The following is a 14,676-nucleotide window of genomic DNA, read 5'->3' on the forward strand; positions in this document are numbered from 1 at the left end:
GGAGTGCGTGACCATCCATCCCCCACACGGGGAGGTGGACCTCACGTCTTTTCCCCAGCCTGGGGAACGATGCCTCTCGAATTTGGTGGGTCAGGAGACTGAGGCCAGCAGCTCAGATCAGCGAACAGCAGACGCGCAGCTGCCATGGCAGAGCCAGACTCTCCCCAGACTTGGGACGTCTGGCGTGGCTGGGAGCAGAGGAGGTGCAGGCAGACGCTGCTTCCCGCAGAAGCCTCTACAGGCGGCTCTGGGTGCGTGCGTGTCCCCCGATCACGGAGACGTCCCCAGCAGGCACACGGGCTTGGGGCAGGAGGGGAGAGCCCTGCTTAGGGGAACGTTGGACTTGGACAGGCGGACTGTTTGTTCCTGCAGCGCCACCCAACCCATCCTGACCGGTACACACCCTCGGATCCGGTTGGAGACCCGTGTCCGCTTTTACGAGCCCTGGTGGCCCAGACGATCTTTTTTTTTTCCCTAGCTTCACGATTTTGTTTTCCCCCCCGCTTTGCCCAGAAGTCTCCGGAGTAGCGGCTGTGCGTGCGGCTCTCCGGTGGGCTGCTTCACCTCCTGCACGTGAACCCCGGCCCCTTCCAGCTCGTTTCTCCGCGTGGACAGAGGGCGGAGGCGAGGGTGGGCCCCTCTCCCCATCAAGCTGCCCTGCCCTGTTTGGGCTCCATGGCAAAGCCCCCGAGCCGCTCCCTGAGGTACACCCCCCGGGGAAGGCCCTTTCTGGCAAGGGCACCCAGGCCCCCTCGAGAGGGGAAGGGCCCACCTGGGGGTCCCTGTGGCAGCAGCTAGGTCTGCATTCTGTCCTTTCCCTACCTCCCAGGACAAGCCCGGCTCTGTGCCAGAGGGCGGGGCTCTCCTTACTCCCTGTAACAGCTCCAAAGGCCAGTGAGGTCTCCTTAAATCAAGCACAGAACTCGAATGGCCCGCGGCCCGCCCCCCAGGCCGCAGGTCCCAGGGTTGACGTTTTATCCAGAGCAGTTGGAAGCAGACAGGCAAGGCCTCCCCCAATGCACACATGCCTGTAGGTGATGCATCCTGAACATGCCAAACAGTGCTCTCTGGAGGTCCGAGCGGATTTCCCGGGGAAGGGGGTCCTTTAGACGAGGGTCCCCTTCTGGAGCCCTTGAGTGGGGTTCTGCTCCTGGAACTGGGGGCAGGTGCGGGAAGGGCCTGGCTCACTGACCCTGGGGGAGGGCTGAATGGACGTGTCTGTCAACTTCCCACTGGCTTGGCCAGGAGCACACGGCTTCCCAGGGGATATAGTTACGGGCCAGACGCTGTCTACGCGCCGGGGGCTGGGCTTCAGGGAGTATCCTTGGGGGTCCAGGAAAGCCTGGAGGGCTCCTGACTTCACCATCACGGTGGGCCTGCCTCCCGGGAAGAGGCCCTGTCACCACTTGTGCCCAGGGCTCTGTCTCCACCAGCCACGCCGGCGACAGCCCTGTCCCAGGACACCGCGGCCAGCGAACAAAAGCCATGCTTATCAAAGGAGTTTTTCTTTATTTTCATAATTTAGCTGAATCGACACAAAACTGAATACTGTAAAACAAGGGAAAAAATGCTGTAACATATCAAACCTCCCAACCTCTGCCCTCGGAAGGTGTCTACACCCACTGTCAAAAGAAACAGGCGAGGGGGGTGGTGGTGGAGACGCTGGCGGCTGTGCCGGGCGACCCTCCCGGGGCCTCCCTCGCTGCCCCCGGGGTAAACCCAGGCCGCGGAGCTTGGGGCTGGCCAGCTCGGGACAGCACGCTGCATAGGCCGCCTCCTCTGTGATGACAAACCCCAACCTCGGCCAGTCCTTTTACCCCAGGATACACGTACCCATGAATTTGTGGTGACCGAAGGTAAATTATATACTCGTGGACATTGAAATGGGTCTTAAACAAATGGATTTTCTCTCCTGTCTTTAGTCTATGGGTGGCTGGAGCAGCTTCTATATAGTTTTTTTTTTTTTAATCCTTTTTTTTTTTAGTAGCGTAGACCTAGCATAATACTCCCATTAATTGAACTCTTAGGTAGCATACTTAAGCTGAAACTCAGGAAAATAAAGGGACCTGGCACAGGGTGGACAGGGGAAGGTAAACCGTAACTGTCCCTTATTCGTGGGGCCTGGTGACCCCGCCTGGCAGGAGGGAAGTGGGAAGATGGGGGCTCCCCCATCCCCCGCTGTCTCCACCCTCTGGCATGAAGACTGAGAAAGATAAGGGTGCCCGCTTGAGAAGACGAGGCCGGCCGCAAACTGCCTTCAAGTTGCATGAACGGGAGAGGGGCAAGAAAAAGGGAAACAAAATCCATTGGAAGAAGCGTGATCAAAGGACTGGCCACTCCCACAACAGAGCCCCAGGAGGCAGGGACCACCCAACCCAAACCCAGCAAAAGGCAACGGGCCTCTCCGCTGGCACCGGCCAGCATGCCTGTGCCACCCCAGACCTGGTCCTCAGCTCGCTGCCCGCAGAGTCCTGCCCCTCGGCGGTGCCGGGCGCCCCTACGTCCGGGGATGCCGGTCCCCCGGCCCGCCCTCCCCAGAGACTTCGGGAACCCCCAGCCCCGGCCCACGTTTCACGACGGCCGGGGCTACCACGTGAATTGTTAAATAGGATTTTCTACAAATATACAACATATAAAAACTGTTAAATATATAACTTTCGGCTTTGCAAAATACATTTAATGATCTCTTTCAAACAAGTGTTACTTTCGCTTTCTTTAATTTGCTTTCTGGAGCTAAATGGTGATCGGATGAGACAGCAGTCATGGGAGGCCCGACATGCTCTTGGCGAATCCTGGATTATCCCACTATCAGAATGGAGCTGCAGAGAGGCGTGTTTAACTGGTTAAAACCGAAAGTGATTTTAGTACGAGGAAGTCCATCTAAGTACAGAGGAGCAGGTACGCACAGCGAGCTGTGCTCCCGGCCAGGCGCACCCGCGGGGTCCACGTGGGGACATCGCCGGCCGTGTGTCCTCCGGCCGCATCCTCCGGCTGCTCGGAGGCCCCGCAGCGTTCGTGGGCCGTGCCTCTCCAGCGTGTCTCTGCCCCCGTGCCCCCCAGTCGAACCCAGGGACTCTGATGGTAAGTACGAGTCCGCGTTAAAATAGATTTTGCTCTTTGGTCTATTGAATATACTGAAAGGATAAGAAAATAAAAGCGATTCAGACAGTCTGGGGCACGAGGAGAGGCCACTTCTGCGCCCGAGACTCAGTCCTCCCCGGGCCCGGCGCTGTCCTCCTCTCTCGGGCTGGCTGGGCTGCAGCTGCCTCCGACCCCTGGTCTGCGTCCGGGAGGGTGGCCGGGCCAGGTTCCAGGGACGCCCGGTGGCGCAGCCCTGCTCTATGTCCCAGGACTGACTCCTCGGGGAGGCCGGACGGACTCAGCTCAGGCGGCCGAGGAAGCAGGCTGTCCTTGACAGGCTAGAGAAGCGGAGGGTGGGCGGGTGGCAGAGGGTGGGTGGCATCCACGGCCGACTGAGGATTGTGGCCTCTCCAGGGAGCCAGAGTCACTCCTGGGGCCCCTGTGGGGCTGCGTTTGTCAGGAGACCTGAGGGGCAGAGAAGAGAGCCGTCAGCCTCCACAGACACCAAGGGTTCCCGTCGGGCATGGCGGGAACCCAGAGATCGTCCACGAGGCTGGCCTCGCCCGGCCAGCACACTTGAAAGATGCCAGCAGCCTTCCTCGAGGACAAAAACCAGATCTCGGGCCCCAGTGCTGGAGGAGAACCCTACGCCTGTCACAGAGGGCAGCCCGGGGGCACCCCCTTCCTCTGGGCTCTGGGTGGGACCCCGCCCTTGGCCATGATGGGGGCACGCACTGGAGCTCCGTCAGCGGCCAGCGTGAGCTGCGTGTCCTCCGCCCCGTGCTGGCCAGGGCCTCGGGTCTGAGTTGCATCCAACTGTTTCCCTAACCGTGTCTTGCACTGTGCCCTGTACACAGCAGGTACTGCATAACTGCACAGAGCAGAGCGATGGAAACACGTGTGTCTCACCCCTACAGAGCCCCCGGGAGGCTGCAGAGCTGGGGTGTTCGTGCTGGCTGACGAGGCCCCAAGCACCCACACCCAGCACCCCAGAGTCCCAGGAGATGCGACACGACAGGCCAGCTCACAGCCGTGAAGTGACGTGAGGGTTCCAGCCTCTGCTCTGGGGCAGCGGAGATATCACCTGTAGAGTGACGGAGGCAGGAAAGCAGGGAGTGTGGTATCCACAGAGCATCACAGCCTCGGGTGGTGGGACCTGTGTCCAGCAGCCTCCCGTCCCACGTCCCCGCTGGACCACTGGCTCCCTCGTCCCCTAGGGCGGCCCCAATTTGAGGCAGGGACCCCGAGGCCTGGGGTCCCACAGACAGTATCCTGGTGGCCACTGCCTTTTAGGACCCTGGACCTGGGTCAGGCGCATGGGGCTGACCTCCCTGTACCGACTCCCAGCAGGCCCAGCTCTGCAGGGAGTGGACGGTGTTCTGGGGGTCCCACACACGCCGTGGGAATGGGACGCAGCGGGTGTGATGGCCCGGGTGGGGCCTCTCCAGATGTGCTGGGGGAGACCTCCCCCAGAAAGCCCCTCCCCTCTCCCTGCAGCTGCTTGTCCGCCTCCGGGCTGGTCCCGCGTCTACCCCATCCGGCCTGAGCCCCGGCCCTTTGCCACCTGCCTGCGGCCCCGGTCACGCTCCCACCAGGCCCCGCCCACGTCGCAGGCCCCTGTCCCTGTCACGAGGACCACACCACGGCCTCCCGGCTCCTCCTGAGTCCTCAGCCGCTGGGCTGTGCGCAGGCTGTCCGGCTCACACGGGCCGCTCCCCGGGCCCCGCCCTGAGGGCCTCACGCTGCCCGTCCGTCCTGTCCTGCGCTGCAGTTAGCCGCCGGGGGCCGTGAGTGGGGCAAGCGCTGCTCACATCTTCACTGTCTTCCCTCAGTGGCCGGCTCGGGGGGAATGTGGACTGACTGCCTGCGGCCTGCCGTCCTCCAGGACGGACAAGGCCCCTCCCCAGATGGCTGGGCTCCACGTCCCGCCCCAGCTCTGACAGCGCCTCGACACCGCACTCAGAGCCCCTGCAGGGACCCTGCTCTCCACCTGCAGCTCCCAGACAGCAGCCAGGAGCCAGGAGGAAGGGCACCTGCCAGACAGGACTCAGCTTAGGCCCCCTCCTCCAAGCCCGTGGCCCTGGAACCCCGAGGCCGGCACAGGGTTCAAAGGAGCAGCTTTGAGAACCTCAGGTTTCCCTGAGGCCCCCGCCGGAGCGTGCCGTCTCCTCCCCAGCTCTGTGTGGAGCCCACACACGCGGGCGCCCCGAACGCATCAGTGGTGAGGGGGTGTTAACTGGATTTAGGTGTTTCAGGCCCAAGGACACCTAGCAGGTTGATGGCAGAGCTGGACCAGAGCTGAGGGTGTCCAGGGAGGGTCAGAGCTCTCTGCCCCCAGCCCCAAGGGACTCAAGGCTGCCTGAGGCTCCAGGTTGGCAGGCGCCCACCCTCTCGGCAGGACTAGGGCCCCCACGGGGCTGTGGAAGCAGGGCACACGTCCGGAAGTGACAGGGGCCCGAGAGAACCTCCACGTGCAGTTGTGGGTGCGCGTGGGCTCAGCCCTCGCTCTGTCTCCGCTGCCTGAAGCCCAGCCCAGAAGCGGGAGGGCACGGGGAGCAGAGCCAGGGCACGAGGGGGGGTCACCGTTCCGACCGCCGTAGGGTCCTAGCTGCAGAGCTCTCTCCAACATCTGGCCAGCTGCTGATCTCGGCCCAGGAACCCTGACCCTGACCCCAGTGGACGCCTCCAGCCCCCGCCTTCCCAAGTATGGCAAAGGCCTCCTTGCACGACATGCTTGACCCAGGAGTCCAGGAGTGGTGGTGACCCCCGCCTCACTCAGACCTTGCAGGCCCGCCCGTCCAGGTCCATCGCCCTGCTGACCATAGCACGTGGCAGCCGTCCCCTCCCCGACCTGTCTAGCCACGTCCACGACGGAGACCGTCCAGCACAGTCACTCACCGGCACCTGAGGGGTTAACCAAGAAAGGATGCACTGATTCTACTTTTGCTACCTACAAAATTGTATAAATTCTTATTTGTAGAGAAACGGGGAAACACATGAGTATAAAAAGAAAAGAAAAATCCATCCACGTTTCCATATCAGAAGATATTTGGATAAATTTCGTGTATTTCCTTCACACCCTTTAGAACATATCCACGTGTACGATGAGGGCTGGGTTCCGCGTGAACGTCTGCACTGTCTGCGAGAGCAGGTCGGCAGCCTGGTCTGTGCGATCGGCAATTCCTGGGCTGCAAGCGTGCTCGCGGGGCCCCCACTGGATGGACTCCCAGGGACCCGGGCTGTCTCAGTGCCCCCCGCTCCCCGCCTGGGGCGGCTGCTTCTCGTCGTCTGCGAGCTGAGATGACAGAGGCTTCACGTCCGCCTAAATTCGACAGAAGAGAAGCAGGATTTGAGGGCTCATCTTCACTTCTCCTGACGACCAGAGGAGTAGAATAATCTTGCCAGCGTGGTCCCCGGCCACTCGCACCGGCCCGTCTTGTCAGTTCATCTGCTCAGGTCTTGTATTTCTTACTGATCCGGACAAGATTGCGTGTATAATCTCAGCTGTGCCCATGCACAGGCCAGGGAGGGTCCTGGGCACGTTTACTGGAGGCCTGCCTCCCAGCCTGGTCCACCCGTAGCTTTCATTCACGGTGCATCACACACACGGAGGTTTTCGTCTGGGGGGAGTAAGCACGGCTGATGTTTCGTTAGGAAGCCCTCGCGGCTTGAAGCAATGCAGTCACTACATACGTCCCAGTGATTTCTTACAGTCACAGGGGTTTGCCCCCGTAGGTCCCCCATCCTGGGGGGGGGCTCTCCACTTTCCTGCACGCACCCTGGCCTCTGGCGCTTCCTGCCCCAGGTGGGTGGGTGGGGAGGGCTGGATACAGGCCCCTGTCTGCTCTGGCCAGTTCCCCCAGTCAGGCCAGCCTAGAGACAGAACCCCTGAGCCCAGCGGGTCTGGAGGGACACAGAGGCCCGTCCAGCTAACTTCTGAGCCCTGGATGTCTGCTGCCTTCTCCTACCAGGCCCAGGCTAAGTGGGGAGGGAGGCAGGCCCAGAGCTGCCCGGAGAGGGTGGGCTGTCACCGGACCCCCCCGGCCAGAGCTCAGACACTCTCTGAGGCCTCTGTTGTCAGACCCCCGGCACCTGCCTGGCCTTCAGAAACAGACAGGAGGCAGCCTGATGTCCGCAGCGGCTGTGCTCGGATGGGACCCAAGTCTCGACCCAGCCAACAGCCGAGTGCTGGCTGCCAGCTCGTCCCCAGGCTTCGGGACCAGAGAAGAGGCCTGGAAGTCGGGTTTGCAGCCCAGAAAAGTGGTCAGAATGGCCAGGACGAGCTCCGGCAGAGCCACACAGGCTTTGCAGAAGCCAGCAGAGCCCTTCTGGCCTCAGAGAAGCGTTTCAAGCTGGGGAAGCACACGGCCGAGGCCCATGTCGGGCCTCACAGGGGTCCCCGCTCAGGGCCCTGTGCTGGCCCTCACAGCTCACTGGAAAACCAGCGCTGGGCTGGTCCCTGCAGGCGGCAGGACATTCCCGTGCTAGGAAGCGGCCCACTGGCCTCCGGCGCCCTTCCCCAGGCAGCTTCTTCTCAAGACAATCGGCCAGACCCCGGGGACACCCAGGAAGCAGCCCCTGCTCTCCTGCAGGCTGCCCCCCACCCCGCCTGGGATCCTGAGCCCCAGGGATGACCCATGAGAAGTGAGTCATGTCTCATCCACGTGGCCCTTGCCTCCCACCTGCTCAGGGACACGCAGGGCCAGTGACAAGGACCCCGGGCCTGGTGGGACCATGACAGCCACCTGGCCGGATGCTTGGGCTGTGTCGTGAGGGCCCTGCTGGATCCCTGTCTCTGGAGAGGGCATCCAACCTGGGGTCCCCTCTCCATCTGTGCTTCTGAGGGCCCAGGACGCTGCCCCAGGTCAGCAGGTGGCATCCTTGTGGCCGCGTCCTCCCCCTCCCTGGTGAAGGCTCCCGTGTAGGGGTTTCCCTGCTCCACTGGCCCCCTGGACAGTCCCACTAAGCAGCCCTGCGACTCCAACCCCGAGCTGAGCTTGGTCAAGAAACTTGACGTGGGTCCCGGCTCCTTGGAGGGCCCTGAGCTTTGCCAGAGCTGGCCTCCCGGAGGGTACCTGCTCGTCCTGGTTATACATTTCTCACGGGTCAGACCTGTCACTGCACTGGGGGTCTCCCCAAACCCCCGTGGGTTCCTTCAGGGCCGGGGTCACCTCCCCCCCTCTGAACTAGGCAGTGACACCCTCTCTGAGCCCCTGTCCTGCTGGCCATGGCTTCGTATGCAACATCGCCCAGACACCCTTTGCCCGCATGGCTTTAGGACCTTCTACCCCAGTGGGAGCAGAGGCCCAGGGAGGCAAAGCGGCCGGTCCCAGGTGACTGACAAGGCTCCAACACCCCACTTTTGCTGCCAGGGAGCTGTCCTCAACTCTTCTCTCCCCACCGAGGGGCTTTCTGGGAGCTGCACCCAGCTTCCTGAATCCCGGCGGTCAGTGCCGCTGCTCTCCTGGTGTGCAGAGATCCAGAGTGTCCTGGGGTTGCAGCCTCTGTGTGACACCCTGGTGTCCCTGGGCCTGGAAAGCAGCCGGCACTCAGCCGGCTCCAGCTCTGCGCATGGCCGTCCGACACCCCAAGGTCATGGGCTGCATCCTCGGGGTCTGCGGCTATTTCTCTGGGACTCCGCCCCCGAGGTGGACAGAGCTGGTCTCAGGGTCACCTTGCCTTGCACGCTGGACAAACCGACACAGGAGCCAGCCCAGCACTGCCCGCGTCCCCTGCGGTCACCGGGCTCAGTGGACAGAGCCTCTCAGTCTGTGGCGAGAGCCCAGGGAATGTTTGGTCTGAGGACTGAGCTGTGGACACGGGCGGGGCTCCCGTCCAGGGCAGTCCTTCCCGCCGGCCAAGGAGGTGACGAGGAGGTTTTTCTTGGTATTTGGACGCTATAAAGCATCGTTTATAAAATAAAAGGAAACCTTCCAGCCCTGTGAGTCCCCTGAGAGATATTCCCTCTTCCTCTAAAAGTTTCCATTTGCCTTTGGGGTCAGGCTGAGTCTTCTGTTTAAAGAGCACAATGTTCTGAGCTGAAAGCCCCAAACAAAAGGTTCTAACGGACAGCGGAGACGTAGAAACTGCGGGGCAGTGAGATGACCGTGGCCTGCGCGAGAGAGCTTGACCATGAAGGCGGCTACCGCGGAGAGAGTAAAAACAACCTGGGGAGAAGCTTCTGGAAAGGCTGTGCATCATCCCATCCATGCCCAGCCACGTGATTGAGTTTCTGGGACCATTTCCTGACCTTATCCGGCCAGCTCACGCCCGAGGAGTGTGGTTAACTGACTCCTGAGCCTGGGATGTCCCAGACGCCCGAGGAGGGAGGGCACACGATCGTCCGCAGAGGTGCCCTGGCTGCTCAGACACGTCCTCCTCTGCCCTGCTGTGAGGGAGGAGATGACTGGCCACCTGGAGACCCAAGGCCCTGTGAAAACTCGCACTGGCGTCTAGCGCACAGGCGGGGAGACGGGACAGAGAGATGCGGCACCTCGAACGGCGGGGACAAAGTGGGGGCGGGCAGCACGAGGGCCAAGGCCTGGTCTGCGGAGGCCCAGCGTGAGAGAGCAGGGCCCCAGTCCCTCCCCCGCCCCTCGAGCACCAGCCCAGCTGCCCCAGACGCACCTGTGTCTTGTCACTGCGGTTGCTTCTAAGGACCTCTGCCCCCCACCCAATCTCCATCACTCCTCTGCCCCCATCTAGGGACTGCTAAACGCCAAGAAGAATGACAACTATGCCACCTCCTGATATTTAGGGGTCCTCAGTAGGCAAGGAGTGGAGGGTCTCGTCTCCTGGAGCCCACAGCACAGCAAGGTCACGTGAACTGCCCCCAAACAGGGAGCACAGCCCTGATGATATGGAACATGCCCGGCCCACGACGCTCTGGGGAATCTGCAGGGCTGAGGGCTGGGGACAGGGCCTGGTGGGACCTTGCTGAGCCAGTTCTGAAGGGCCAGGCCACGACGATGCCACGCAGGAGAGAAGCTGGGGAGGGGATGGAGCGGGGCACGTGGACAGGGGAAGCCTGGGTGGGGTGCTGAGGGCCCTCTCAGCCGGAGGGGCAGTTCCGTCCCTGCCCTGTGGCCTCAGGACACGTCCCCTTGTGCTTAGGAAGCAGCGTGACGTGGCGGCCCCGGCCCTGCACCAGGCAGAGCAGACGGGCGCCTCTGTGTACCGTTACCTTCCCGGCCCCGCCAGGGCCCGAGTCTGGAAGCCCCAGGGCGGCACAGCCAACGGGGATGCGTGGGGTCTGACCCCGGGAGCCCCCTCCTTCCATCCTCACACCGCAGCCCTCGGTGAGGGTTCAGGTGACCACATCTGCCCCGCAGCCTCAGCACGGGCCGGAGTGGGTCTCTCCCGGGGTCCCTGGCTAACAAAGCCTCCACCTGGCTTCGATCACCTGAAGCCACTCATCTCCCAGGGCCTGAGGAGACAGACCGCAGCCCTCGCTGGGCTGACGGAGAGCCAGCAAAGGCTGGGAGGGCCGTCTGGAGCGAACTGTAAAGGGTCGGCATGTCTGGGTGCTCACTGACCTCCCCCTCGCAAAGCGGGCCCTGCGGGTGGGAGGACAGGAGCGGATTCAGTGCCCGCTCACCCGGGGCGAGGCTGCTGCCACAAATCATAGGGTGACTGAGCCTCAGGGGATAAAGGGACAAGGGCACAGCAAGTGCCAGACAGGGGCTCAGCGCTGACATGGGGGTCCCAGCAGAACGAGAGGGAGAAGACCTGAGAGCAAGAGCTTAGGATAAACCCGGGGATGGCCAGAGCCACCACAAGCCCCGCACCCCGCACCTGTCGTAAGCTGCTTCTCAGACTTTCTGGGTCTGAGCAGGGAGCCCGAAGATGAGATACCAGCTCTGGGTACAGCCGGGCTGCTCCAGGCATCTCGCCTCTCCTCACCATGAAAGCGTTCGCCACTCAGTCACCACTAGGATGCAGCACCTCGACGTGAGGGACCGGGGGCCAGGCAGCAGACTGCTCGAACCAGGGCATCAAGTGATGTGGGACGGCACAGACAGTGCAGCCCTTCTGTGCCATGAGGCAGAGAGCTGCGGGAGGATGGGCGGGAGCTGCCGGAGCCCTCTGGGGGAAGGTTTGTGCTGTTCTATTTAGCTTTTATAGACAAGCAGACTGGAGTGTCCTTACTTTAGGCAAGCTGATAGCTGTAATAATACAGATTTATTGTGTAGCTAAATGGTCTAGCTTCTCTTTCTAAAAAAAAATACTGTTTCTTGATTCTGATGTGGGAAAATTATGTCTATCTTTACAGCCATTTATTTATTTTCTTTGGCTCATGACTCGTTCTTGGAGTCTGTCTTCTGAGAGAAGTTTCTAGAAAGTCTGCACCAGGCCGCGTCCCAGCGTGGTGGGGTTCTGAGGGGGGCTGGGTCCTGGTGGACCACAGTTTCTATTTCTGTTGAGCTGCCTCATTATGGACAAGCTGTGTTGTTTCCTCCTCCGGCAGGGAAGAAAGCATTCTGGAGCCTCTGGTTTGGGATCAGGAACGCTAGGGTCCAGGTCCAATCCTGATACAAGGGGTGGCTCCGGTTATAAGGCCCCTGTAAAAGGAGGAGGGGTGACTGAGAATTCATGCCACCAAAGCAAAATCACCCCTGAGCCTCGAATTCCGAACAGGGGCAGATCAGGGGCCAAGCTGGGCTGTCCCTGTGATGAAATATTCACCCTTGGCTCTGAAGGGTGATCACCAAGTAGCCATTAAGGCAACGATCCAGACTCTGTTTACTGGATGGTCCTGTGGTGAGTGACCGCCCAGCACACCCTTCATCAGGGGCTTTACCATCTCCGAGGGCCTCGTTCCCCGCTTTTCTGTGATGAGAAGCCATATTGAAAAAAAGAGTTACAAAGGCCTCAGAGATGCCGGGGGTTGATTAAATGCCCAGTGATACAAGGGTCCCAACAAAACTGACAACAGCCTCCACGGGCATTTGAAAACGAACGTCGATGCAAGTATGTGCGCGTGTGTGGAGATGTGTGCATGTGAGTGGATGTGCAGTTATGTCGATGTGTGTGCAGTGTGTGGAATTGTGTGTGAGTATGTGTACATGTGTGTGCACGTGTGTACCTGCCGGACAACTCCCTGCCCGGCCCTGGAGGCCTGTGGGGGGTCGTTCTGACTCAGGTCTCAGAGGGGGCGGAGGGCTGTGGTCCAGGACCCTGGCGGCAGCTGCCTCCCTGGGGCCACCCCAGTGTGCGTTTCCTGCCCCACCATTGCCCCCTCCCTACAGCCTGGGGTCTGTCACTGGTGAGATCTGGGGTCTTAGGAAGGACCCCATTGAGACAGGTCTGGGTTTGAATCTCAGCTGGGCTCTCTTCCTGTCCTGTGGCCTCAGGAAAGGGGCTTGGCTGCCACAGCCTCAGTTTCCACATCCACTAAATGGGAGCCTGAAACGGGAGCACCCAGGGGCACGTTTTCCCCCTTTTCACAGGAGTAGAGGCTGTGAGAGAGCACGGCTGCCGTCCGACAGCCTCACCCGGGACCACTGCATCTTTTTCTGCATGGCGCCCGCATGTCTGCGGAACTGGGGCCTGACGGTGCTTTGTCTAGGCTCCTCTGGGTTTATACGGCCTCTGAACAAATAAAGGGATACATCTCCTCATCCTAAATAAAGTGATGGTGCTCGTAATAGGATTCCACCGAGAATGGAGGTTTACTGAGGACATCCATTAGGTATTGCAAAGCCCCGCTGCAGCCCAGGCCGCCTTCTCTCAGGAAAACACCCCTACACAGCCCAGGGCCCCCCTCGAGAAGCCGTGGGTTTGTCCCCTGGCCGAGTAGCATGCCCACACCACACAGGGCAGCTAGTAAGATTATGGAAATAAACCACACGCCATGTGAGGACGGGCAAGTAAGATGAGATAAAGGATGCAGAGACAGACGACTCTCCAGACCTGGAAGGACTCTGCATTCACGCCATCTCCTAAGTACCTATAAGTTCTTACTCCACTTTCTAAAAATGAAAGCAGAACACAGAGGTGGTGCCAATGCAAGAATGTCAGGGGGACCCCACCAGGGGAGCCACGCTAATGAAATGCAACACAGCCACGAGGTGACACCGGGGACGGAGGCCACAGGCCACCCTTAGAACCCACCCACCTCCCAGGGTCAGGGCACGGCCTGGCGAGGAGTGAGGTGACCTCTAGGGACAGCCGAAAGGAAACGGACCTCAGTCCTATAGCCCCAGGGACCTGAATTCTGCCATCAACCGAGTGAACCTGGGCGAGGCTCTTTCCCGGAGCCTCAGGTGAGACGCAGCCTGGCCCACACCTGGGTTTCTGCCCTGTGGGACCTGGGCCGAGACCCCGGCCACGCAGCGCTGGATGTCTGACTGCTGAGCTGTGAGATGGCAAAGGCTCTCCGTCACCAATGCACGGCAGCACAAAAAATTCATCCACCCCGAGCCAGGCTCCCGGGCCCCAGCCCCACACTGGGGCCTCCAGCTCCCTCTACCCTGAAGGCGGGTGGGTGCCTGAGTCCTGGGTGAGGGAAGTGGCTGAGAGCCCCACTCGGCCCACGGGAGGCCGGCATCCCTGCAGCATCCTCTCCAGGTGCTGCCCGGCTCCCGCGTGGAGGTGCCTCCACTGCACGGGGCCCCCAGGCTGAGACCAGCCCGTGCCCCTCACGGGCCACACTTGGTCCAGTCCAGCTCCACTCATGACCTTGACGCTGCCAGGGTCACGTCTCCCCGGCGGGCCAGCCTCAGCCCAGGCCCCCTCCAGCTCTGCAGGGGGCTGCCCTCGACCTCCCCACGGGCTCAACTGCCCTGGGAACGGCCAGCTCGCCAGGCGGCTTTTCTAAGGGGAGTGTGGGTGGTGCGGGCCGGCCTCGGATCCCTGTCTGCTTTGTCTCCCGGCACAGTCAGCCTCTGACGTCCCATCCACCCGCTCCGCCGACCCCAGCAGCCAGAGCCCGGCCAGCATCGCAGGATGACGGCCTCGGCCACCGCAGCTCGCGGCCGACCCACCGTCCCAAGTTCACAGGCGATGCCTGGCGATGACGGGGTCGGGTGGGGTGGGTGGAGGTGTGTCCTCAGAGGTGTCATCAGACACGCTCTCCCCGACACCTGGCCGTGCACAGCGGTGAGGGAGGCCCCGTGTGCCCGGGAAGCTCAGGGTCAAGCCCCTTCCCTGCGCTGCCTCCTGTGTCCACTTTCAGGGGCTGGGCAGGTCACCTGCTGGGCCCAGGCAGGCTCTTCGCAGTGCCACACGTCGGCAGAGGGGGCGGTGGCCCCGCCAGGCCCCTGTCAGTCAGAGGAGTCCCAAGACCGGGCCGAGGACAAACCCTTTCTTGTTCAAATATCCATCCACATCCATCTGCTAATAGCGGCTTCACGGAGGGATAGCTCACAGCCCAGATCACGTGCCCTGCTACAGGGTCAAGTCAGTGGTTTTGCTCTATTCAGAGCTGTGCAACCATCACCACAGTCAACTTAGAACATTTCTATCCCCCCAAACTACACTCGTCAGGAGTGACGCCCCCATCCCACCCCGGGAATTCCCCCAGGAGAGGGATCCTGAGTCACGCGGCAGCTCCGTGTCTCACTTTTTGAGCAAATGCCAGACTGTTTTCCAAAG

The 14,676-nt window shown here is 61.4% G+C and overlaps 1 protein-coding gene across 1 annotated transcript in view; it reads right to left on the reverse strand.

Annotated features, from left to right (window-relative positions):
* Positions 1 to 2,655: 2,655 nt before the first annotated feature.
* The window catches only part of TAFA5 (TAFA chemokine like family member 5), a 189,076-nt gene continuing 177,055 nt past the window's right edge, over positions 2,656 to 14,676 (reverse strand). Inside the window, exon 4 of the mRNA XM_065887768.1 lies at positions 2,656 to 3,546. Coding sequence (XP_065743840.1) covers positions 3,538 to 3,546 — 9 coding nt within the window. The 3' untranslated portion in view covers positions 2,656 to 3,537. The remainder of the gene's footprint in view (positions 3,547 to 14,676) is intronic.

The sequence above is a fragment of the Phocoena phocoena genome, chromosome 11, assembly GCF_963924675.1.
Source record: "Phocoena phocoena chromosome 11, mPhoPho1.1, whole genome shotgun sequence".
Taxonomy (NCBI): domain Eukaryota; kingdom Metazoa; phylum Chordata; class Mammalia; order Artiodactyla; family Phocoenidae; genus Phocoena; species Phocoena phocoena.